The 27,574-nt window shown below is 41.8% G+C and overlaps 2 protein-coding genes across 3 annotated transcripts in view; both read left to right on the forward strand.

Moving 5' to 3' along the window:
* Positions 1–18,559, forward strand: part of LOC308078299 (uncharacterized protein) — a 39,324-nt gene extending 20,765 nt beyond the window's left edge. The window contains exons 8-11 of the mRNA XM_080419418.1: positions 4,045–4,737; positions 8,216–8,328; positions 12,367–13,132; positions 18,321–18,559. Of these exons, the coding sequence (XP_080275544.1) occupies positions 4,045–4,737; positions 8,216–8,328; positions 12,367–13,132; positions 18,321–18,430 (1,682 nt within the window). The 3' untranslated portion in view covers positions 18,431–18,559. The remainder of the gene's footprint in view (positions 1–4,044; positions 4,738–8,215; positions 8,329–12,366; positions 13,133–18,320) is intronic.
* Positions 18,560–24,112: 5,553 nt separating this feature from the next.
* The window catches only part of mast4 (microtubule associated serine/threonine kinase family member 4), a 161,793-nt gene continuing 158,331 nt past the window's right edge, over positions 24,113–27,574 (forward strand). For both annotated transcript variants that reach the window (XM_080418562.1, XM_080418563.1), the window contains exons 1-2: positions 24,113–24,344; positions 25,039–25,426. In XM_080418562.1, coding sequence (XP_080274688.1) covers positions 25,082–25,426 — 345 coding nt within the window. In that variant the 5' untranslated portion in view covers positions 24,113–24,344; positions 25,039–25,081. The remainder of the gene's footprint in view (positions 24,345–25,038; positions 25,427–27,574) is intronic.

A 27,574-nucleotide genomic window follows, 5' to 3' on the forward strand; every position in this document is an offset into this window, starting at 1 on the left:
TGGTGAACTACGTAACTCCTTTATGCCCTACTTCATCATGCAAGAGTGTCCCACAAAAGTTGTGGACTTGCAACACATTGTGAGCTTTTTTCAATATTTTAAACTGTTTTTAAAATAATAATGAAAAAGGGCACAGTTTTGGACATACAAGGTTTCCACCCGACAGCAACGATATCATGAAGCCACTGACAGAGTGTGGGCGGGGCAGCATCCTTCTATTTCAGCAGGACTGAACATCTAACCAGCAATATGTGGTCTGGTGATGCCAACCTCCCGGACGTCCCCAAGACAAAGAAACACACCTGGGGTGACAGGACTTTCTCTGTTGCTTTGTTTTGTTTTGTAAAGCGACTTTGTGCATTTAGAAAAGCTTTTAAAATGGCATGTATAAGACAAAGTCAACCATTTTCTTTTTCTTTTCTTAAATTCATCGTTTGATTTGACGGCCTACCTGCCCTGGCATTTGACCTTTGTGCCCTCAAAGAATTGACACGGTCAAAGGTCAAGTGGTCTTGTCCCTAAAATGATGACATTCAGTCCTGGATTGTTTTCAGTCTTCTCAGGGCAGTAAACCCTCACTCAGCCTCTGTTGAGCAGTGGTTATCAAAGTGGGGTCCAGGGACCCCCACAGGTCCTTAAGAGGGTTCCAGGGGGTCGCCAGCAAAATTACTTAATACGGCATCAAAATCAGTTTAAACATTTAACCCTCTATACATCAGCAATTTGAAAATAACAGATCTACAATGTTGCGATGTACTGTAACATGTTGCGAGCTTGTAGATCTGTGAAAAAAAAGTGTGAAAAAAATGAATATTTTTTAAAAACATTTTAACAGCACAAATCCTGTATTGGGGTACCTGGTATAACATATTTTCAGATGGGGGTCTGTGGTCAAATACATATTAATTTATATAAATACCTAATTTATATATGGGGACCTTGATATGAAAATGTTTGAGAAGCACTGATGTAGAGGAAACAGTTCAACATGAACCTGAACACAACTTCCATCTGAGGAAATCCTTTCACTTCTTCACAAGACTTTATCTCTCCTGATCCAATCTCCATAGATCCAATAACATCATGCAGGTAGATTCATCACTTTTTTTTAATTACATTACAAGCACGATTCATGGCCAGACATCAACATTAGCTATATGTACGCCTTCTACACATATGACGTTCAGTATTAATGTGTGAACACACGACTCTGTGATGATTTACACTAATACACTATTAAATAAGGCTCAGGTGGTTCATTCATGAAGTCTTTTTTATAAGTTTGGGTCCCAGGGAGACGCCAAATTAATATTTTGGTCATTGAGCTGAAAAGTTTGTGAACCCCTGCTGTATTTAAAGGCAGGATATTTGCACTCAGCCTCTCTCCAGCTCTCTGATATAAAACAATAAATGGACTGTAATCCAGAATCATTCCTTACAGCAGGTTAAAGATTACACAATGTTCTTCATTTACAGGAATCACATGTCAGTCGTAGGCTACATGTTGACACTGGAGGACGAAGCTTATAGAGTCTGGACGTGTTTCTTCAAAGACAAAGTCTGTAGACACTAATAAGGTAAGCACTGATCTGACTATACTATGTATTCCGTGTTGGGCATTAGTTGTTATCAATAATAATAATAATAATAATAATAATACACTGTATTTGTATAGCACCTTTCATGACATGAAATGCAGCTCAAAGCGTGCTTTACAAAAAAAGCAAAAATAATTAAAAAATAAAGCAAAAAATAAAAGCAAAAAGCATAAAACAACATTAAAACAACATTAAAATATTCGCCCAAAAAAAGGCAGTGAATCATGCAAAACAGTGAAGACAACAACACAGAGATTAAAACATAACTAAAAGCAAGAGTGAAGAAATAGGTCTTGATTTTTAAAGATATGGCTGCCTGCCTTAAGTGTAATGGGAGTTTATTCCAAGCCGTCAGCAGTGGTGTAATTCTTTTAATTTTTTAATTTTTTTTCACGTGGGGGGGTGAAAATGTTCCAGTGGAACGCTGTGGTATTAGTGTGGCAGATAAATGGAATAATCGTTCACTTCCGGATACAAGCGCCAAAATAGGTACACTCCTTGGGTAGTACTGTTTTGATAAAACCTGTTAGCCACCTGAAAATCCAAGACGACCATTTTTTCAACATGGCCGCCACCTTAGCGGAGCAGATAGTGATATAATCTTTCAGGTTGTGATACAAGGATTACATTTGGCACACGTACTCTGTAAGGGCCACTCTTATGGAAAAAGGCACTGGCCACTCAAAAATCCAAGATGGCAACCATTTGTTTAAAAATGGCCGCCACCTTAGCAGAGCAGATAGTGATATTATCTTTCATTTTTTTAAATTTTCATTGATTTTTGCAGCCTTGGCCATGGTAAGTGCCTCTGAGATTTCAGCAGCTTCAGCGGCTTGAGAGAGAGCCAATCCTACGTCTACCTCAAAAGTCAGGAACACATCTCTGCCATTTCTGTAAGGCTTAAGTTCAGGGATCTTTGCCATCAGTTTTTCCTTTAGTCTGGTAGAGTTGACAGTAGGTGAGGTTACACCCAGTTGCTCCAGATGCTGCTGGCACAGGTTGCTCATATCTGCGAGACGGAAGCAGGACCATCGGAACTGAGACTGGATTCTACAATGTAGTTGACCAGTTCTGATAGAACCAGGTTCTCGTTCACTCTCAGATGACTCTTTTTTAAGGGCTTTTAGGTGGGATCTCTCTCTGTTGTAGTGACCAGAAAGACATGCACAGTGGTATTTCAGCTCCTGTGCTATGGCATCGCCACCACTCAGTTTAGTCAATAGTTTGCCATCATGTAGTGTCTGGGCACATTCATGTAGTCTGTTGTTCAGGTTCATTGGCCCCGATTCACTAAGAGGGTCGTAATTATGGGGTAAAAAAAGTTCGTAAAGGAGGTCATATTTTTGGTACTCAGAAACTGACGTGCAATTCTCAAAGGGGTTCGTATATCACAGAGACGTGCGTATGACCAGGTCTATATTAAAATGACAGCCAGCTGGGCGTGAATGTCCCGAGAAGTTCATTTGCATTGCTAAATACTGAATCAAGCAACTTAAAAACGGTCTGGGGGCTCACAAAAGCATGAGTAGACGATAAAATGACCCAAAGTTCTTTTGAAAGTGAAATATCCCTTTAAGTGGGCATTGGGCAACAACTAACAACTATTGGGCAATTGGGCGTCTAACCTCCGCGACCGTTTTAGTTGACAAAGACAGCGGGAGTTGATCCCTGTTTGGTTGCTACTGGCCATGCTAATGAGTGCTAAGTGCCAACAACAAATGTATACTCTCTCCTCTCCCCCTTTCTGCCCTCCTCTCCTCTCCCTCTTTCTCCCCCCCTCTCCTCTCCTCCTCCCCTCACCCCTCCCCTCTCTCCCCCCTCCTCACCCTCCTCTCCTCCTCCCCTCACCCCTCCCCTCTCTCCCCCCTCCTCACCCTCCTCTCCTCTCCTCCCCTCCTCTCCTCTCCTCCTCCCTCACCCCTCCCCTCTCCTCCTCTTTTTTTGGTGCTGTGACTAAATGTAGTAAGAGATGTAAGAGATGTACATGTACAATAGCTCTGCACACAAGTCATGCGAAGTCCGGCATAACGTTATGCGAAGTCAATTAGAGTAGTAGGATAATACAATTTATAATATAATATAAAATAAAACTAACAATTATTTATATTATTATTTATTATTATTAATTATTCTGAGGGTCTGATTGGCCTATCAGGGGAATCAGTCCTGCTGAGAGTCTGATCACTAATCAAGATGGGGAAAGAAGCCTGGTATTAGGTATTAGGTATTAGGTATTATAGCCAGAGCACTGATCAATAGTCTGTGGCAAGTTTGGAGGCAAGTGGAGTGATCGTGTGCTGACCAACCCCGGACGTACTTTGGAGGTCTTGTCAATTAAAGTAGTAGGACTATTATTATTATTATTATTATTATTATTATTATTATTATTATTATTATTATTATTATTATTGTTATTATGCTGACTAAACAATGTTTTCTCTGACAGGAATGGCTTACCTCAGGATTGTGTTGTTGGGATGGTGTCAGTCTGGAGAGAGTTCAGCAGGAAACACCATTCTGGGAGGAAGTGTTTTTAAAGCTGGAGTTCTAAGGTCAGGGCAGTTTGTAAAAGATGGTGAAGTAGCAGGGAGACATCTGACAGTGGTGGACTCACCAGGCTGGCTCTACAAAACACTACAGAACGCCTCAGAGATGGACAAACTGGAGATCCAGAACAGTGTGTGTCTCTGTCCTCCTGGACCACATGCTGCTCTTCTGACGGTTCCTCTTCATAAAGCATTCACCAAAGCAGAGAGAGAAGCAGTAGAGGAATACATGTCACTACTTTCACAGAGCGTGTGGAGTCACACTATAGTACTGTTCACCCATGGAGACCGTCTGGGAGAAGGAAGCATTGAGCAGCACATTGAGGCTGGAGGGGAAGACCTCCGCTGGCTTGTTGACAAATGTGGGAACAGGTATCATGTCTTCAACAATGAGAAGACAGATGACACTCAGGTCACACAACTGCTGGAGAAGATAGACCAGATGGTGTCAGGAAACAGAGGTGGACACTATGAAGTTGATGGAGATGTTGCAGAGAAGTTGTCAGAGAGGAAGAGGAACATAGAGGAACATGGCCTGACATTGATCACCAAGACACACAGACAGAGAACTGTTCTGAAAGCTCTGTTTGAAGGTGATCAAATCTCTCTCTCTCTCTCTCTCTCTCTCTCTCTCTCTCTCTCTCTCTCTCTCTCTCTCTCTCTCTCTCTCTCTCTCTCTCTCTCTCTCTCTCTCTCTCTCTCTCTCTCTCTCTCTCTCTCTCTCTCTCTCTCTCGACTAGTGTCTAAGTACTTTGGTGGTGGGTAGCACACTGGTACTCTGACAACAGGTACAACAGGTTTGTATAACCGGGTTAGACATGAATTCCCAACCTTATTGTCTCCGCCAGGCCGAAAGGCATGGCGAGAGAGTATGTTTTCGCCCCTGTCCGTCCGTCCGTCCGTGTGTCCGTGTGTCCGTCCGTCCGTCCTGTCTGTGTGTTACCACCAAATCTCCGGCACCGTTGGCCCGGTCGCTGCGAAACTGTGCACACACACTCCCTGGATGCCAATTCAGAACCTCTGCCTCAAATTTTTCACATGGGCCTGTTATAGCGCCACCAGGAGGCCGATTTGTGCAAAACCCATTTTTTCCCATTATTCCTACAGTTTTTAACCAAACCTCATGCAAATCGGTACACAGTATCTCTATAGTCATGTGATCAACCCTGATCTGTCCGATTTCCCATATTCCATCCTCATTGGCTAAGGTTACCATCCAAAGTTTGCAGGATTGGTCCGTTTTGAACAAACTGCCTCAAATCATGAACGCAGCTTGCCATTTGCATAAAATTGCACACGCACATTCCCACTAGGCCGAGGAAGAAATGGCACTTAAAACTTTTCACATCAGCCTCATGGTGGCGCTATAACAGGCCGATTTGAATTTTTAACTATAACTGCACCGATCTGCGTGAAACTTTGCACGCCTACTCCCTAGAGGCCAAGGAAAAACATCTGCACTGCATTTTTCACATCTGCTTTTTACAGCGCCACCAGGAGGCCGACTTATGTCAAATACATTTTTGGATATTAATCCTTCAGATTTTATCCAAACATCACACAAATCGGTACACAGTATCTCTATAGTCATGTGAGTAAGACGCATCTGTCCGAAATTTCATATTCCATCCTGATTGGCTAAGGTTGACTTCCAAAGTTTGCAGGATTGGTCCGTTTTGAACAAAATGTCTGAAATCATGAACGCGGCGTGCGATTTCCGTGAAAATTTGCACGCACATTCCCACTAGGCCGAGGAAGAAATGCCACCCTTTTCACATTGGCCTATTATAGCGCCACCAGGAGGCCACAATAACGTACCTGACCTGGCGGAGACCTGTGCTCCGAGGAGCACTTTTTCTAGTTTTGATAATGCACCTAATAGCTGTTTGTGTAAGAGAGAGACTCAACCTTTATGGGATTCCCAGTAGGTGAACTTCAAAACAAAAGCTGTGTTTTTGATTGATTGATTGAATACTTTATTAAGAGTTTGTAAAGAAAGGCACGGTGGCACATATTTATACAAAATAATGCTAACAGGTTAACCTAGCCCTGGTTCAGAGCGTTAGTGAGTTCCCTCTAACGCCCTGGAAGCAGGGGCGGATTAAGACTTCGTGGTGCCCAGTGCTTGGACCCGGTTTGGTGCCCCCCGGGAGCGTTTTGTCAACGGGGGGGGGGAGTCGAAAAAGAATGACGCTTCACCGGCGCGTTTCAATATTGTAGCGCTCCTTTAGCAGCCCTGCTTCTACATTTCGGCGTTCTTCGCCGTTTTATTTTATTTTTCTCATGCCGTTTGGTGCCCGTTGGTGCCCTGTGCTTCAGCACCTCAAGCCCGTTGGATAAGCCACCACTGCCTGGAAGACCCAGGGCTCTGCGCTTGTACAAGGAATTCCACTGCCCTGCGACTGCTCAAGAGTAGTGAAAATAAACAAAACCATTTCGCTACTCACCGAAGCAAAGGCTGTTTTGTGTTGTTGAAAGTCTATTCTCGGAGGTGGGAAGCCTCTCAGTACCCCACCTACTCTGCAAAATACATAAAATTACGGCAGAACATAAAATATGTCAGCGAGACGGAAATTATTTGTATTTACTCCACAGTGCCCTCTACAGATCTGGAGGATTGGAACTTACCACTAACCAAAATCTGTAGAGGGCACTGTGGAGTAAATAAAAATAATTTCCGTCTCGCTGACATATTTTATTTTCTGCCCACAACTCACTAACTCACTAACGCTCTGAACCAGGGCTAAGGTTAACCCAATATGCCCAGGGCTTGTTTCCATTGAGGTCCTGTATATTCAATTCATCAAGACATTTAAAGACAAACATAATATATATGGGTCATTTCTTGTGATAAGCTTAGACTTTCTTTTTACAGGGGCCAGTTACAAATTTTAGCTACCTGTAGGTGCTCTTTTAGAGCAGTTTTGAAGGAGGGTAAGGAGTCACATATTTTTATGACTGTCGGGATAGGGCATTCCACATTCTGGTGGTATAGCAGTAGAACGAATTTGACCCCATTTGTGTGCCGAAACTGGGTTCAGTGAGGCTCCTTGCTCCTGCTGTTGTGCCTGTGTGTGTCTTTTATGCTATTGAAGTAATCTGACAGGTACTTGGGTATCCCTGTTTTAATGCGTATCTTGAAGACCAGGCCCATTGAAAGTTGCTTTACTCATGTCCTCTACCCTGAGCCATCCCACCCTAGCATAATGAGCAGGGGTTAGGTGAGTTCTGGGTGTAATTGTGATTGTGTGACGCACGCCGGTTCTGGAGATACCCACTGATCTGACCGACTCCACACTCAGCACTGTATTCCACTGGAGTGTCAGCTACAGTATACACTGAATCTAGATGGTTCTTGAGATATTTGACTGACAGACACACACTCACAGAGATTTGTAGAATCTATAAACAGATTTGTATTGTATATTATCAATGTTGTAACACTTCTATGGTGGCTGTCGGGTGGAAGTCTCCAAAACCGTAACTTTTCAGGAAATGGAAAAATAACCTGTGTTCCAATGGATTCAGTTCAGCTATCATTTGGTCATGAGCTCTTTTTAATACTTTTAATTGGTTCAGTATTTTAAAAAGCCCACTGGCAGACTTAACCACTTTAACGTTAATTTAAAATAAATACCCTTATAAACAGAGAAAATAGCCGTTCTACAAGCTCACAATGTGCCGCGATGTGACGCGTTGTGAGCCTTTAGATCGGAATGTATGATGAAGTATAAGAAAAAACATGAAAAAGCTGACATATGGAGTTACGGTTTCTGTCTGAGAGCAACGATATGAAGGCTGCTGTATAATTAAAGTTTGATTTTATAACTGATTTGATGATCAAATGATTGACATCTTCAAGGATTAATTAATCCATATTTAATACATTTACATAACTGATCACATGAGAACATACAGTACATTATAATACCAGATGATTGATATATTAGTTATACTGTTCTGTGGTCAATTCAGACAGAATTGTTTGTAATAATTAATATACTGTAGCTTAATCTCTGAATCCAGACCTAAATAGTGAAATAGTGAACTAATGTAGAGTTTGTGTGTCAGGAGAACATCAGAGTCTACCAGATGTGAGGCTGATGTTGGTTGGAGGAAACCAGGATACGAGGAGATTGTCTGGAGATGTCATACTGCAGGAGAAATTGTTTCCAGAAAGGGAAGTGAGTAATATATGTTATAATGAATCACCTCAAAGTAATATGATAATGTTAAAGTATGCTGTCATGAATGTTTGAGCCATCATGTGACCAACGAACTGTCAGTGATCAATACACCGAACTGTCAGCGCTCGCACGCGCGCACACACACACACACACACACACACACACACACACACACACACACACACACACACACACACACACACACACACACACACACACACACACACACACACACACACACACACACACACACACACACACACACACACACACAATTCAATTCAATTCAAAGGGCTTTATTGGCATGAGAAAACATACGTTTACATTGCCAAAGCAGAAAGCATAATACAACAATACAGCAATACAATCAAAACAAAAAATATGTACATTTGAAAGTCAGAATCTTCGATAGGTCAATTTCTATGTACCAAGATCACTGGTCACACACACACACACACACACACACACACACACCTTCCTTCCTTGGCAGTCCATCGTTGTCGAAGATGACGTAGCTTCCTTGCGTTGTGATGAGTTTGTCAGTGGTTATCTTTGCTGGCGACGATGCCACTGTAGATGACTATGAAGCCCGATTCTGGAACCACATATCCTACCGCAGGCAGGACATGCAAGGCCTGGATCAGAAGGCTGAGATGGTACTGGGTCAGCATGAAGGTGTCTTTGCTGGCGCCGCGCCATCCTTTGCTGGGTGCGTTTCTCCTCAAGGTGTGTGACCCCTTCGTAGCATAAAGAGCGCCAGAGTGGCCGATTAGCTGCAGCTGACTCCAGATCGTTGGGCTTGATGTTGCACCTCTTTAAAGTCTGTTTTAACTGATCTTTGTACCGCAGCTTTGGACCACCGGGCTTCCTGCTGGCTGACAAGATCTGTCCATAAAGCACCTGACGGGGCAAACGGCAGCCAGGCATCCGGATGACGTGGCCGACCCACCGGAGTTGCCTCCGTGCTACGGTTGCCTCAATGCTGATGGAATCAGTGCGTTGGAGAGTGTCAGTGTGAGGGACACGGTCCTGCCAGGTGATGCCAAGGATGCGTTGGAGGCATCTGATGTTAAATGCATCAAGGCGTCTGATGTGACGCCGATAGACAACCCAGGCTTCTGACCCATATAGCAGTGTAGACACGCACACTGCCCTGTAAACTGCCACTTTAGTTGGTGTTCTTAGGTGGTTGTTTTCAAACACACGAGAGCGCAGTCTGCCAAAGGCATAGGAGGCTTGGTTGATACGGGCCTGGATATCATCATCAATTTGGCAGGAGGGTGTCAATATGCTGCCGAGGTAGCTGAACTGCTGGACAACCTTGAGGGGAGTGCCGCTGATGTTGAACACGGGGGGTGGAGATTTTTCTGGCGCCATGATCTCTGTTTTGTGGATGTTGATCACAAGACCTAGTGAGTGGTAAACAGAGGACATGGTGTCCAGGGCACGTTGCATGGCAGTTGGGCTGTGGGCCAGAAGAGCACAATCATCTGCATACTGTAGCTCGTAGATGTTGCTGACCAGGGTCTTGGTCTTGGCTTGAAGGCGTCTGATGTTAAACAAGCTCCCATCAAGACGGAACTGTATTTGCACACCGCCATCTTCCTGGATGGACTTGTGGAAGAGGAGTGTAGCTGCCGTCAGGAATAGATTGAATATCACAGGGGCCAGTACACAACCCTGCTTCACCCCGACTTTCACAGGGAAAGGGGGAGATTGCTGGCCACCAACAAGTACAGATGCATGCATGCCACTGTGAAACTGCTTGAGGATGCTGAGAAATTTTGGGGGGACGCCAAACTTCTGCAGTATAGTCCAAAGGATTTCCCGGTCAACTGTATCAAAGGCCTTAGTGAGGTCAATGAAGGTGATGTAGAGGTCCTTGTTTTGCTCCCTGCATTTCTCCTGGACTTGACGCGCAGCGAAGATCATATCCAAAGTGCTTCGGTTCTTTCTGAAACCGCACTGTGTCTCTGGGAGGATGTCCTCTGTAATGTGCGTTGTCAGGCGAAACAGCATTATTTTCGCAAGAATCTTGCCAGCAACAGAGAGCAGAGAGATGCCACGGCTGTTGCCACAGACTGACTTGTCTCCCTTCCTTTTGTAAATGGTGACAATGTTGCTGTCTTTCCATTCCTGAGGAATTGTCTCATTATGCCAGGTGTTGCAGATGAGATGGTATAGCTGTCGTTTTAAGAGGTAACCTCCCTTCTTGAGGATCTCAGCTGGAAGTCCATCAGGGCCAGGGCTCTTGTTGTTTTTAAGACTCCTGATTGCGGAGAGAACCTCAGTGAACTTAGGAGGTTCATCGAGGGAGAGAACAGGTGGAAGTTCTGGGAGGGCATTAAGGACATATGGATCAGAAGGGTTTATTTTGTTCAGCAGGGAGTCGAAGTGCTCGGCCCAGCGCTCAAGTATCTGCTGTTTGTCTTTGAGTAACACAGAACCGTCTGCAGATCTCACTGGGACGATGTTTTGCCTTTGTGGACCATACAGAGATTTTACAGCATCATAGAAGGCATATGTGTTGTTGTTATCTGCATGCCTCTGGATTTCTTGGGCTTTTCTGAACCACCACTCGTTCTCCATGATCCTAAGCTGTTTCTGGGTCTCACTACGGGTGGCTTTGTAATGAGAGAGGAGAAGTGGACAGTGAGGGTTGGAGAGCAGTGTGGCGTGGGCTTTGCGCTTGGTTTCTAAAAGCTCCTGTATTGCAGTAGAGCTATTATCGAACCAGTCTTGGTGTCGTTTTTGGGTAAAGCCGATGGTTTCAGAGGCAGCTTGATGTATTGTTGACCTCAGTTTTGCCCACTCGCTTTCCACATCAAGGCCACTGTTGTCCTTCGCCAGGGTGGCAAGCCCCTCTGCCAGTTTGCTGCGGTATTGGGCTATACAGTCTGGAGAGTCCAGAGCCCTGCAGTTGAGTCTCTTTCGAGGTTGCTGTTTCTTGACACACACACACACACACACACACACACACACACACACACACACACACACACACACACACACACACACACACACACACACACACACACACACACACACACACACACACACACAGTGGTGTCATTAGAAAGGATAAGAATACAGTATTGTCTCATTACATTTACATGAGATTTGTCTTCTGTATTCTGGTAGACAGTTAACATTTTAAATGAAACAATGATGAATTAATCCACTGTAGAACTGGGTTGTCTTTTCAGTTACTTTGTTCAGTTTATAGTTTGTCTTTATTATTCATGTTGGTTATAGTACTTGTTGCGTCCATCATGTTTGATTTATAGAGGTTTTTTCATTCGCTCTGTAATCTTTCATGCAGCCTTCTGTGTTTTACATTTACATTTCACTGTGATCCGTGGTCAGGCACGTGCACACATAGACATCAAAGGGGGCTTGAGCTTCTGCACTTTTACCCGCCTTTAAAAAGTGTCCTCTCCAGACCATGAATTCAGCATTTACTATGGTGAAATAATTTCAAATGCCCTCTCTCTCTATGCCGTACTCGAAGGCCGCATTCAAGAGAATTGTCTTTTCCAAACTCTTCTGAACTTGAATCCAGCATTTTTTGTTGAAAGAATTGTCCTCTGTGTATGCCGATGTCGATGCCGTATGCTGCATCTCCAGTAGAGCCTTGATAATACTAGTTGAGCGTGGTGTCGCGCACTGGAAATATCCGATCTACAAGCTCACAACGCCTCACAGTGCGACGCGTTGTGAGCTTGTAGATCGGATAATTTGCAGATTTTTGTCTCTCCTCTGCATGTCCCTGTCCGTGGTCTTACTTCCATATTGTAGCTCTACACTGGCTGTAATTATTAACCATCTTCAGATATAGTTAGGTTTAATGATTATAGTTCATTACAGTTTATTGAATATGTGTTACTGTGGAGCTATTAATTAGACAAAGCTGGGAGGGGGTCATTATTTAAGACAGACGACAGAATAGTCGTTTAAATTATGGTTTAGCTTAAAACCTCCTAAGTCACATGTATTCGTTATTATGACTAACATGGAGTAAACCTCATATTCCAGACTGAACAGACAGAATGTGTCAGACAACAGAGACGAGTTGCTGACAGAAATGTGAGTGTGGTGATCTGTCCAGACTGGTCGACTACACCTCCATCACAGAAGATCAAAGACGTCCTTCTACACGGTGTGACTCTGTGTTCTCCTGGACCCCACGCTGTCCTGTTGAATGTTCCTGTCTGGTCCAGTTTCTCTGAAGCTGACAGGAGATCAGTGGAGGAACACATGGAGCTGCTGGGGGACAGAGTCTGGAGACACACTCTGGTTCTGTTCACATGGGGAGCGTGCCTGGGAGAGAGACGTGTTGAGGAGTACATAGAGTCTGAAGGAGAACCTCTGAGGTGGCTCCTGGAGAAATGTGGCTACAGATACCATGTTCTACACTTCATCGACAACAGGGACATTTCAGAAGTAAAAGAGCTGATGGAGAAAGTAGAGGATATGGTGACGAGGAACAGAGGACACTTTGTACCTTCAGACAGGTCTGTCAGAGACACAGGACACTTCAAGGAGGGACATGTGACAAGACAGAAGGCACTGTTTGAAAGACTGACAGGAGAGCGAGCATTTACTGCTGAAGAATGGAACCGACGAGAAGAAGAATTCAAGAAGAGAGAGGAGGAATTGATGAACAGAGCGGAGGAAGGGAGGAGGAGAGAGGAGGAGATGATAGAGAGGATGTTGAAGTTTGTGGTGAAGGAGCCAGAAGAACCAACCCTACCAGCTGTCAGGAGAAGAAGGAACAGCATGGAAAGGAATCCTCCAAGCAGTGAGTATCAATATAATTGATCTGATAACACACTTCAATGTGAACATTTCTTACAGTGACTTTTATAAATGTAACATTGCTTTATCAGATAAACTCACTAAAAGACACAGAAAAACAGTGACCTAGACTTTAGTAGAGAATCATCATTACATCATCACAACCAAAAATGTATTTCCAGGTAGATAACGCCAGCAGTGTAGCATTGGAGCTTAACCTAATTTCTGTAAGAACAGGACACTTTATGATATTGTTATTGCCTATTAGAAATATATTGTTCTAAATATCCACATGTTGCCAAACTAGACATAGGTAATGTTCTGGACAGTTGATTTTGTTATTGTATACCCATAGACTTTCTACCCGGAAATACCTGTTTGTTTACAAAAATTCTGATCTGATCTACAGTGGTAGCCAGTTGAGATCATCACATTGGGTACCCACTAGATCAGTGCCTCTCAGGTACCCATCAAAGCCACACCCCTCTGGGGGGGTGGTTTTGCCTTGGAGGGAGGAGTTTAGCATTATTTTTTTTCCCACCGTGCAATACAGTAAGTGGACAGTAGATGGCAGGGCCGAGCAACTATTGGTTGTTGTTTACCTACAGTACTAGTCTACTTGTTCTACTGTAGAAGCCTACTATAGCAGTAATTATACTTTAAATAGTGTAATTTAAAATAGATGTAAATATCCCTTTAACTATATTCTACAGTTTAACCCAGTGATTCTCAACCTTTTTCATTTCAATTTCATTACAGTATGTATTTCATATCTATTGCTTTATTTAGGCATTTTGTATCACAATATATATATTTTCTTTTAATAAGGGTAATAATAATAATAATAATAATAATAATAATAATAATAATAATAATAATATCTATCTATAGGCATCTCACTTCAGCTGAAACAGTGAAGTGTTACTTGAGTAAAAGTACAAAAGTATTGGCATTAAAATATACTTAAAGTACCAAAAGTAAAAGTACTAAAATGTTTGAAAATAGTCAATCTACAAGCTTGTAGATTGGCTATTTTCAAATGGTATAAAATAGGGCTAAAGCGGTTAATGTTTATGTTTTATAATATAATCATTTATATCTGCAAAGTAACTAAAGTTTTCAAACAATTGTAGTGGAGTAAAAGTACAATATTTGAACTCTGATCTCACTCTTGGAAGTCAGTCTCACTAACCACTGCACTAGTGGTGTGTGTGTGTGTGTGTGTGTGTGTGTGTGTGTGTGTGTGTGTGTGTGTGTGTGTGTGTGTGTGTGTAAGGATAATTCCTTTTAACAGGTCGTTCATGAAATTCCTTGCGGTCTTGTTTCCAATGAGAACCTGTGAGCAATTGGGGTTAAAGGGGTAGTTCACCCCCAAAATAACTTTTTTTCTATTGATTACTGACCATCTGGAGCCTTGAATTCATAGATATTTTTTTGTTTTTGTCACATTCCTAAGCCAATAATTTGATTATAATAAATGTGTCCCCATTGATTCCGGTAGGAGACACAAATGCATTTGTGTCTCCTACCGGAATCAATGGGGCTACATTTATTATAATCAAATAATAAAGGAAGGAATGCGACAAAAACAAATAAATATCCATGAATTCAAGGCTCCATGGGGTGAGTAATCAATAGAAAAAAAGTTATTTGGGGGGTGAACTACCCTTTTAAGAGTCTTGCTCAGGGACAAATTTCATATCATCGGCACATATGTTGGGATAGCCTGGAATTGAACCTGGGGCAACCAGGGCCTCTGGTTCCCTAGGCGGGCTCACTAACCACTCAGCTATGGCCGCCGTGTGTGTGTGTGTGTGTGTGTGTGTGTGTGTGTGTGTGTGTGTGTGTGTGTGTGTGTGTGTGTGTGTGTGTGTGTGTGTGTGTGTGTGTGTGTGTGTGTGTGTGTGTGTGTGTGTGTGTGTGTGTGTGTGTGTGTGTGTGTGTGTGTGTGTGTGTGTGTGTGTGTGTGTGTGTGTTTTCTTTGGCTATTAAAAAATAGCAACTCAAACTACAAGCTCATAGCGTGCCACACTATGACTTTTTGAAAAAGAATCTGAAAATGTATGCAAATCTTTTAATCTATATACACATTATAAAATCAAATCTTTGCTTTTGGGGGTCCCTGGAACAAGATATATTGAGTCTTTGACTGTGAGGTGGGTGTCGTTAGCCCGCCAGACAGCCAATACACTATGCATTCAGCGAGAGGGACCCTCGCCTATAGTGATGCAAATGTCTTCATTACAGTATGTAGTCTCATATCTTTTGGTTTATTTAGGCAATTTGTCAACGTTTTGTCAACATTTATTCCTTTACATGTGTTCACATGCATTACATGCAAACACATATATCTTTTATTTTAATGATAATAATGGCTCAAAATATATATATGGCTGAAGTGGTTAGTGTGTTCTGTAATTTTAATCCAAATCTAAGTAACTAGTAACCAAAGTTTTCAAATAATTGAGGGAGAGAGAGAGGGAGAGGGAGGGAGAGCGAGAGAGGGTGGAGAGAGAGAGAGGGTGGAGAGAGAGAGAGAGAGGGCGCAAGACAGAGAGAAACACTATTTGAGGTAGCGGGGGGAGGGGGAGGTTTAACTATCACATCTTTTTCCTGTCAACAGTCAGTCAGTCTGCAGTGGTCGACTTACAATAAGCCAGTGGTGTAAATAGTACTGAAATGTTTTACTTAAGTAAAAGTATAAATTCTGCAAAGTAGAAATACTCTTTTACAAGTAAAAGTTAGGAAATCAAAATTTACTTGAGTTAAAGTACAAAAGTATTGGTATCAAAATGTACTTAAAGTAACAAAAGTAGAAAGTACTGCAGACAGTGATATGCATTGTGGTGCTTTTCCCCACCCCCAAGCAGGAGGAGGTTTTATTTATTTTTTGATAAAGGTCAAATAAAATGAGGATTTTTATTTAAAGAGTAGCCTACATATCAAATGTAATTTTATAGAGCTGGATTACTAAACATTTGCCTGAACGTGTTCCATGTTACACTTTATTCTTGCTATGTAAAGCATTTCTGTCTGTCTGTCTGTCTGTCTGTCTGTCTGTCTGTGTCTCTCTCTCTCTCTCTCTCTCTCTCTCTCTCTCTCTCTCTCTCTCTCTCTCTCTCTCTCTCTCTCTCTCTCTCTCTCTCTCTCTCTCTCTCTCTCTCTCTCTCTCTCTCTCTCTCTCTCTCTCTCTCTCTCTCTCTCTCTCTCTCTCTCTCTCTCTCTCTCTCTCTCTCTCTCTCTCTCTCTCATTGACTGAAAGCAGTGATTCGACCGTGGAACTCTTGGAGTTAAATTAACACTGATAAATAAGAGTGACATTTTAACAGTTAACAGTATAAACTCTCAATGAAGAAAATAGATGATGGCAATATTATACAGTTTAGACTGATGATAGGTTCTTGGTTTACCTATGATCCTAGATTATTATTTCCATATGCATTTGAAATTACCTCGTGTTTACCTTGCCTACTGTACTGTAAATCTCTCTGGATTAAGAGCATCTGATAAATGCCTACATTGAAGAGAGATTACGCTACAGGCTAGGGGCTATTGTATAAAACATTTACATAACCTGTTTGGCTTTGACACCCCACACAGTCCAACTGGGGTTCTACTACTCCTTGGAAAGTCAGAGATAAAAAAAATGGCAGCTCCCAAAGCTGCTTTCTGAGAGCAGTAACTATACTAGTCAACTAAAAGTAACATTTCAATAAAATGCATTATAAACTACTTTCCGGCACAATTATATTGTTTTGGAATGTGAAACAGAGTTAAATGAACACATGAAATTATAATGTACAAACTAACTAAGGACCCCAATTTAAACAAGCCATATGGTTTGCTTGGTTTTTTTTTATCCTATTTAGTTGACCTTGTATTTGAACTGTACTTTCATGTGCTTTTAGTCTGCAAACTTCTAAATAAAGTAAAGGTTTCAGACAATGGCATGCAAAATAACTTTAGCACCTTGGCCGCTTTTGTTTGTCTCAACCAAACTTAGGCCGTCACAATGGACTCAGGAGCCCCCACCTCAGTGTGATCCCACACACACACACACACACACACACACATATATATACAAGCTCACAACACGCCACTTCGTACCATGATGCAAGCAAAAGCTAAAAAAGCAAGATTATAATCTTTGTCCTATATTGTATTTCTACTTTGCAAAAGCTAAAAAAGGCTACATTAAAATCATTGTCTTATGTTGGAATTGAACCGCTACTATTAAATTGCGAGTCCACGGCCTGGACCATCAGACCATTGAGAACTCACTCTTTAAAGGTGAAAGATCCACTATACAATCTTGTACATCTGCTATTTTTTATTGTGTAGGAAAGTAACTAAGTACATTTACGCAAGTACTGTGCTTAAGTACAATAGTTATTTTGAGGTACTTTTACTTTACTGGAGTATTTAATACTTTTACTTCTACTCCACTACATCTCAGAGGAAAATATTGTACTTTTACTCCACAACAATTAAATGAAAACTTTTGGTTACTACTAGTTACTTTGTAGATTTTGATTACAATTACAAAACACACAAACAACTTCAGCCCTAAATATATTTCAGCCGATTGAAAATAGCAGATCTACAAGCTCACAGTGAGTTTGTAGATTGTAGATAAATGTGGAAGGAGATACAGTCACTGTGATGGTGCTCAGTGTGAACGCGCCACCCTGTGGCTGAATGGCCACACTACATGTTGAAATTAGATACAATAGATCTGGGGGGCGTGTCTGAGAATCTGGGGGTGTGGCCGAAAAAGGTGCCTGGGGGTGAAAAAGGTACTGGTTTGAAAATGGTGAAGAAACCAACTGGCTACCACTGTACAGTTTATATTTGAACATAAATTGTGACACACACACACACGCACGCATGCGCACACACACACACACACACACACACACACACACACACACACACACACACACACACACACACACACGCATGCGCGCACACACACACACACACACACACACACACACACACACACACACACACACGGACGGACGGACGGACGGATGCACGGGCGGACGGACGGATGCACGGGCGGACGGACGGACGGATGCACGGGCGGATGCACGGGCGGATACACGGACAGACATGCGGAATAAGACGGAAAAGGACGGACAGGGGGTAGCGGAGACAATATATAATAAGTATCTTGTTTTGTGTTGCAGTGAGTGGTGGAACACCATCTGAAGCAGGAAGTTCGTACGGCTGGTCACCTGACAAGATTTATGATTGGATGCGGAAGAGCCATGCTGGATCAACAGCGCACTCTATCTGAAGCTCCCAGCCAGCCAGCCACTGATGTGATGAGTGTGGCAGATGAAGATGTTTCATAGATGAAACTTTAGTTTGACAATCACTGCGGTTTTAGCCGCGGTCGTGATCCACACATCTCTAATAACTGCATTGGATCAATTGGAACACTTTTTACATTTCTTCTAACACTTTTGGACATACAAGCAGTGGTGAGCTGTGGATTTTTTAACTAAGGGGGCTATATTTTATGACGTCACGTGCGCGCGCACGTGCACGCGCGCGCGCAGGCATGTGCACATAGCAACATGCCTGCATATCCAACATAGCAACATTATTTTCCTTTTTTTATATAAAAGCCCTTTACATATATTCACCCACACATAAGTACTTAAAATAATCAATCAACTTGTCTTTACTTGAATAACTTTTTTTTAAAGACTTACATTGCTTTTAAAACAGTGTTTTTTAAAACAAGTAAAAAATAAAAAAAATACCCTTTTGCTACTCACCAAAACAGACGGTTTTATGGAGTTGAAAGCCTACTTTACTAAATGGGAACACTGTGAGTCCCCACCTCACGTCTAAAATACACTTTTTGGCCAGAAAATAAAATATTTCACTGGAATTAAAACCTGTTTTTCGTTACTCCACAGTGCCCTCTACAGATCTGGTCAATGGAATTTTCCTATTAGACCAGATTCTTCCTTCCGGTGAAATATTTTCTTTTCTGGCCAAAAAGTGTATTTTAGAGGTGAGGTGGGGGCTCACAGTGTTCCCACTTAGTAGAATAGGCTTTCAACTCCATTAAACCGTCTTTGTTTTGGTGAGTACCAAAAGTGTATTTTTTATTTTTACTACAGACGAGAGGCTGCGCTACCGCGGTGCGAGGGGAAGAATGGAAAGTACCATAACGTTAAGGAGAACTCCTTCTAACGCTATGGACCAGAGCTAGACAGGGATAAGTTTGTGAGTGTCTGGCAGGCTACTAGCTCTTGTCCTCTACTAAGCGATTAACCCTTTCACACTCCATGGCTTAATGTTATGCAAAGCAGCCAGGTTGAGGCCATTGTTAAAGGTGTTAAAGACGGCTCGCCCCCATAGAGGTATAATATAGCTCGCCCCTGACGGTGCGTTGTTGTGTTAATGATTGACGGCTCGCGGGCGGCTGACGGTGAGTGCTCGCGCGTGCATGTGGAGCTCGTGCATGTGGAGCACGCGCGAGCCCCCAGCCTGGGAACTAAGGGGTCGACGACCCCCCGTAGCACCCCCTTCAGCTCAACCCTGCATACAAGGCTTCCATCTGACAGTGACAACATGTCAGTTATTCATAATCATGATAACTGATAAGGACACAGTAATATTTGTCAATTTTTGGTTATTTTCTTAATTAAAAAAAAAATATATCCCACCATTTTGTAACCCTTTTTTCACCCAGTGCCAATTTTTCTAAGTGATCCTGGGCGCTACACTCCCCCCACCAGCCAGGGCCGAGCTCATGCCTCCTTCAATGCATGAGAGCCAAGTTGTCACCTGACAGGGGGGAGTTTCCCCGGTAGGACGTAGCGCGTGGAAGGAACACGTTATTCCAACAAGTTCCTTTCCCCTCCATCAGGCACCCCAGCTGTCATGGGAGAGGCGGTATAGCGACCAGGATTACTACATGTTTTTGTGAGGGTATTAACTACTCTAGGAGACATGGGGAGAACATGCAAACTCCACACATAGGCCCTTTTACCAACCCCACCTAGGGTATAGTCGCTGATGACACAGAGGAGAAGACACGCCCCCAGCGCCCACAGCGTCCCTGGCGGGAAACAAACCCAGGACCTTCTAGCTGTGAGGCGACAGCGCTACCGACTGCGCCACCGTGCCCCAATTTTTGGTTCTTAATTATTTACTTTCTCTTAGTCCGTACACACCTGGAGCGTTTCTTTCATCTGATTAATTCATATCACGCATTGATTGTGACATCATTAATTTTTCAATAAGAGTTTGATTTTTCTCCTTGAATAAAATCATCAACCTCTACGAATGAGGCATCACCAAATTAATAGTTTGATGTGAAATAATCATGTCACATTCCAATATTTTTTTCATGTCCTTCCCGTTTATTTCTGTCATAACATTTTAGGGGAACAGGGATATTTTCATTATTTTCTTTGTTCTTCTTCTTATCATGATGATAAATCAATAACAAATCATCATGAACAAATGTTTTCCTGTAAGTTGTGGACAAAAGTATTGGCACCCTTGCATTTATTTCAAAAAACACATCAAACATATACGTATTTGGCTTGCAGTGGAACACAACAAATAACTGGAATAAATACTGAATCGTAGCTCATTCCACACAGACATTTTAAAAATGGCACCCTTTTAGAGTTGCAAAAGAAAAATAGAATTTCAAGCGGTTGATTCACCTTAAACTCACCTGTGGTGAATCAAAGGTGACTGGAATCTAGTCATCACTCATCCAACCAGTTCAAATGGAGTAAAGCCCTCATTCTGCTGTTTTGTGTCACTGCATGACCCACATCAAGCATGGATAAAAGAAAGAAAAGCAGAGAATTGTCTGAGAAGGTCAGTGAGAAGATTGTAGCCAAGCATGGACAATCTCAAGGCTACAAGTCCATCTCCAGAGACCTTGATGTCCCTGTGTCCACTGCGCGCAATGTTATCAAGAAGTTTAAGGCCCATGGTACCGTATCCAACCAGAGGCCGCAAGAGAAGTATATTGACCAAATATTGCAGCGAAGGATTGTTCAAATGGTGGAGGAAGGACCTCGGACATCTGCAAAACAGATTCAAGCTGACCTTTGTTCTAACTTATACATCAGTTTGTTTGACCAGGTTGTTTTAATTGTGCTTTGTAAATAAAGTAATACTTTGATTTGATTGAACCTCATTTAAGTTTGATTTTATGCATTTTAAATAAATTATAAATTATAATTTCTGTTGAAGTTGATGTCATTGTAACTGACATGATTGACAGCTGTCATTCTAACTGCTATGATTGACGGCTGTCATTCTAACTGCTATGATTGACAGCTGTCAGTCTAACTTGTATGATTGACAGCAGTGGTGGAAGAAGTACTCCGAATAGTTTAACTTAAGTAAGTAAGTAAGTAACTTAAGTAAAGCATCAATACCACAATGTAGAAATATTTCTGTTTTACAAGTCCAGTATTAAGTACAGTAATTGAGTACATGTACTGTACTTAATACTTAGTTACTTTACATCACTGCACTCCACTAATCATTCATTCTTTTGAACATTTTATTGTGAAGGCAGATGTAATAGTGTTGTTCTGTGATAGCTGTTGAGTGTGTTCGCGATATATTGTAACTTGAGACTCGAGTTATAATATCGTGAGGAGAGCTCAACGTCGGCACTCATCGCCTCACTCTTAAAATACAAGCAGTCAGCACTTAGCAGTCTCGCTGGGTTGCTACCTGGGGTGTTGTCCCCCTCCCAGAAAGAAAATAAAGATCATCACTGCATCAAAAGTAATCATCAACAGACTATACTATAAAACTGGTGAAATATTGGCCAAATTGTCAAATAATATAAGAAAGAGGCAAAAATGTGTGAAAACAGCCGATCTACAAGCTCACAACGCCTTGCAATGTGAGCTTGTAGATCTGTTATTTTCACAATATTTATCTATGGAACCAAGTCAAACTAAATGTAATGCCTCAACTCCTACATTCCAAGTGCTTACCAGGGTGGGGGGGGGGGGGTCCCCAGTTCAAATATGATTTTGGGGGGTCGCGGCCTGAAAAGCTGCGAGCGTACATCTGCTATTTTTGAAAATATTTATATATGTTTGGAACATTTTGTTTAATTTTGAATTTTCTTAACATAAATCTTCTCTTCTGGGGATCCCTGACACAAAACCTTTTCAGATGGGGGTCCGCGGCCAAATACACATCAATTTGGGGGTCCTTGACACAAAAGGGTTTGAGAACCACTGGGCTAGAGTTCAGCCACCTCAAAACTCTCCAGAAGTAACCAGTAGATGGTGGTATTGAGCAGTAGAGGAAAGTAACTAAGACTAGTAGCCTACATTTTGTATCAAGTACTGTACTTACTACTTACTGTAGGTAAACTTTTTTAGGTACTTACTGACGCAACACATTTAAAAATGTGGTACTATTTTGATGCCAATACTTTTGTACTTTTATTCAAGTAAAATTCTCAATACAGGCCTTTATATGATTGTAAATGAGCACTTTTATATTGTGGTATTGTTACGCCTATCAGAATACATTTTGTGCCAGGGACCCCCATACAAGATTTTCACAGTCCAATTGTTTTTCTCTCAAATATTTTATAGATCTTTTTGGAAAAAAGCAGCTCAACAAGGTCACACTTTGCTCGGGACCCCCTAGAACCCCACAATCACAAGGACCCCACTTTTAGCACCACTGTAATAAGGCAAGGGTTCTCTTCTCAACATTTTCAGGCTGTGACCCCCCAAAATAATCATTTGTAAACTGGGGACCCCCCACCCTGACAAGCATTTGGAATTGTAGGCATTACATTTAGTTAGACTCGGTTCCACAGATAAATCTTGTGAAAATAGCCAATCTACAAGCTCACAACGCCTCGCAACACGAGGCGTTGTGAGCTTGTAGAACGGCTATTTTAATTTTTGTTTGCCTTCTTATATTGGGTGCGTTCGAAAATACAGCACTGAGCGCACTGGCCAATACAAACTAATAGGCGAGTGTGCTCCGGTGCGTAATTTTCGAACGCGCCCAAAATTTGTTAATTTGGCCATTTTTGACCATTTCTTATAGTATAGTTTGTTGATTGCTTTTGATGCAGTAATGGTCTTTTTTTCCTTTTAGGTATTAAAAAGGTCTTAAAAGTCCTTAAATTCTCACTTCACTGTTATCTGTGGACCCCCCCAAAAATCATGTGGGGTCCCAACCGACACGTTGAGAACCACCGCAATTAAGGGACTCCCTGGTCTGTGTGTGTTCCCATCCAGACACCCCTGAATGAAAAAACACAAACAGAACCTTTCTTTTGTTCTATTTTACAAGAGAGACCTGTTGACCACGGTAGCAGTCACATAAAACACATTAAAATGCAATATAATATGCAACATTATGAAAACAAAAAATCCACAATAAAACATAAACGCTATTCAATCATTAGGCCTCTCAAGGAAAATAAATAATAATCTTGTTCTAGGTTTTCAATGTTGAAATTATATTATTATTATTATTAGCCTATTATTATTATTATTATTATTATTATTATTATTATTATTATTATTATTATTAGTAGTAGTAGTAGTAGTAGTAGTAGTAGTAGTAGTAGTAGTAGTAGTAGTAGTAGTAGTAGTAGTAGAAGTAGTAGTAGTATATTATTATTATTATTATTATTATTATTAATTGTAAGCCTAATGCCCAGTATGCCTTTAAATCCACACTTCGCCGTACGACCGTGTGGCGCAGACAGATCTACAATCTCACACCGCGGAGCTTTCGCGACGCGGTTTGAGCTTGTAGGCTATGCTTGTATGCTGTTTCTTTTTTTTTTCGGCGCGCGACACCGTCGTACGACGGGAGTCTATAAAAACCCACATTGTGGGCGGGGCTGTGGGCGGGGCTACGGGTGAACTCTCTCCACGATCCAGACGCTTCTTCGGAACTTAGTTCACAGACAGAAAAAGTTCCACATGATGAGGAGGAGAGTTGCTCTGAAGAGCTTCTTCAATAACAACAAACACCTTCTAAAACATTTCCCGGAGACGTTTAAACCGAAGCAGTGACGTGGAAACATGCGCTCACGTCACCGCCGACCGATATCGATCCATATCTAGATCGATCGTGTCTTTTTTTTGCTGCTTTTTGAGGTGCAAATAGTGAAACTTAAACCGTTATATCTACCCTACTTTGAGATGAGAACAACCAGACGGCAGGTGCGTTGAACGATTTTTTATTTGGAATAATGATGTTCTCGTTTAGTTTTTTGTAGTTTTTTTTACCTTCTGGTTTGTGTAAAACGTTAGACATGGATCCAAGACGGTCATCTGTCATCACAGTCATGGATGAACTACAACATAGTGTTTGCACTTTCTCCCTTTTTGGCCCGTACATCTACAGAAACGTTTATAATTCAAATATAAAGTGTTTACCCTATGGCCATGGATGTTAAAATTGTGTACGGGCCCTCAGAAGTACCCGTATATTACGTATTGTTCAATAAAAAGCATTTTAATCCGAATGGTGGCCATTTTCTCATAGAGATATAATGTATCAAAGATGCAATACACCTACCTACCGATAGGGTCTCGTAGTTGAAAACGTGGCGAAAATATTAAGAAAATAGCCACCGATCGGATTAAAATGCTTTTTTAATGAACAATACGGAAGATACGGGTACTTCTGAGGGCCCGTACATAATTGTAACATCCGTGGCCATGGTGTAAGCACTTTATATTTGAAATCTGAACGTTTATGTAGATGTACGGGCCAAAAAGGGAGGACGTGCAAACACCAGGTTGAAGTTCATCCCACGACTGTCATATAACATATGACAGTCATGCATCAGGGCTATGTAAACGTATTTATTACTCACGTGTTTTGTGTTGTCGTTCTTCTGGTTCTTCTTAGGTGTTTTGTTGTGATATAAACCTATGAGATCCCCCCCCCGGCCATGGAGGAGAAAGGGAGATGTTCTCAGAGGGTTGGTGGAAGCCAGCAGCAGAGAAGCAAGTCTGCATGCTTGATGATGGACACCTTGTCTGAGGGAGAGGCTGTTATTAATGATGATGTTGCTGATTCCATCATGAACTTCTCTAAGGGGTTTGAAGGTCTAAAGCAGCAGCAGAGAAGCAAGTCTGCATGCTTGATGATGGACACATTGTCTGAGGGAGAGGCTGTTATCAATGATGAGTCCATCATGAACTTCTCCAAGGGGTTTGAAGGTCTAAACGCGACAAGGGGACATCATGATGAAACCACCAGCTCTGGAGATGAGGAGGACGAGTCCCACCAAACGGTAATGTTACTATGTAAACTAAATAATGAAGGTATTCCTAACTATAGTGAGTGTAATTGAATGAGTGTAGGCTAAATGTAATATCATGAGTGGAAACGCGGGGTGAGAGTGGTTGTTCGCAGTGTCATTGTCATTCAAACTTTTAGTTCAGAGTCTCAGCTCAATCGGCTAGGGCTCTATTTCTTTTTAGTTGGTTGCACTGGTGTGCCATGATCTGTCATAGGGGAGACTCGGGTCAAAAGTAACACGTTTTACATTGTCCTTCATAATTCACACAGACTACTCGACATGTACTACGGTAGTCATCTTTTGATATAAGAAATACATATGTGCCCTAATTAATAATACCAGGCATTTATATATTTTCACTAATAAGGACAAGACTAAAATATTACTTTATAATTGTAACACTGTAAAACCTATTTAATTTAGGTGCACCCAGATACACATAGACAGATCTGCTAAGTGGTTCTCACACGTTTTAATTACGAGGACCACCACAACTCTGAGAGTGTACAAATGGTTCCATTTGTCAGAGTTACAGACCTGTAATGGTCCATTTTGAACCCCCCCAAGGAACCCTGAGGGTCCCTGGACCCCACTATGAGAACCATTGTGCTAAATGTAAGGTGCATCAGGGTGCAACCAAAATGTTAGTTGCACCGGACAAAGTTTTGGGTGCGTGTACTGTGGGAACCGTGTGTGTATAGTAGCCTATACGCAACGCACATAATTGCCAGTTATGTCAGAGTGAATACTCTATTATTATTTAAGCCATTTAGGCCTACACGTAATATTCCAAGTAAAGCTGACATGGCAGGTTTATTTGTATTACATGTTTCAACAAGGCAATTCAAAGTGCTTTGGTTTACATACAACTTCAAGAGAGAAAACAAAAACACAAATGAAAAGAAGTGGAAACAAATTCAGAAAAGTGCGCTCCAGGGAGCGCAGGTCTCTGCCAGGCCGGGTTTGTCTATCCAGGTTCCGCAAATGTTGGAAGGCAGCTGTAGACAATTGGAATGGCATATGAGAAATCTGAATGATAGATCTTGATCACATGACTATCGGAGATAATATTTATCGATTTCTGTGAGTTTTGGACAAAAGTTGTAGGAGTTTTAGCAAAAAAGCGTGTTTTGAAGAAAACGCAAAATGGCGGGAAATATAGTCAGCACAAACAAACAGGGCCTATATGGGGAGTTGCATCATGAATTTAGGGAAACAAATGATTTTCATTGTACGACCTAGAGTTCAATTGTTATTGGCCAAAACATTGCCGGAGATTAGCTGGTGACGGACGGACTAACAGGGGAAAAAACAAAAGAGAAAAAGAAGAGAAATATTTTAGTCCCTAAAAAAATGAACGGAAAAAGCATAAATAAAAGGCAGCAATAAGCTGTCAATCTATTTGTAAACATAGTGAGTGGATTTCCTGGCTACCTCACTGAGCTAATAATTAACCTTTTATCACACAGACCATGTGGCTTATGACTTCTGGCTTTGAAGGTTTGCAAGTGTAATCAAGTTACTGTAAAGTTATGCTGGCTGTACAGCTGCAGTGTCTGGCAGAAACCTTGTATCCATATTTTTAATGCACCGAAAATAATAATAATTAATGCCCTACTTCGTCATGCTACAAGCGTCACACAAAAGTAGCAAAAATAGCCGATCTACAAGCTCTACACGCGTCGCATCGCGACGCGTGTAGAGCTTGTAGATCTGCTATTTTTGTAGATCTGCTAAGTTTGTCTGTGGGTTTTATTGAACCAATGAAAAGTATTAACAAGATCTTGCGACTAAATACTAACTAAATTGGTACACAGGTTATTTTTTGTCCATTTCCTGAAAAGTAACTGCTCCGGTACATGCAAGCTTTCCACAGCGGACAGCGAGGTTATGCTGGCTGTACAGCTGCCTTCAGTGTCACATTCAAATGACAGTGACAGTGCTCAAATCACGTGACACTACGTCTATATGTGTGTGATGTCAGCCTGCAACAAGAAGTCACTCGACTCTGCCATGTTTTCTGGCAGGTTCTTTGGTTTAGTCAGAGAATGTCTGACCGGCAGCGTTTAAAACTGCAGGTGAGAAATAAAAGTGGTAGGAAAGAATAGGGGAGATATTACTCTCATACTATTCCTCACT

Source organism: Gymnoscopelus braueri (assembly GCF_963280865.1).
Source record: "Gymnoscopelus braueri genome assembly, chromosome: 22".
NCBI classification, from domain to species: Eukaryota; Metazoa; Chordata; class Actinopteri; order Myctophiformes; family Myctophidae; genus Gymnoscopelus; species Gymnoscopelus braueri.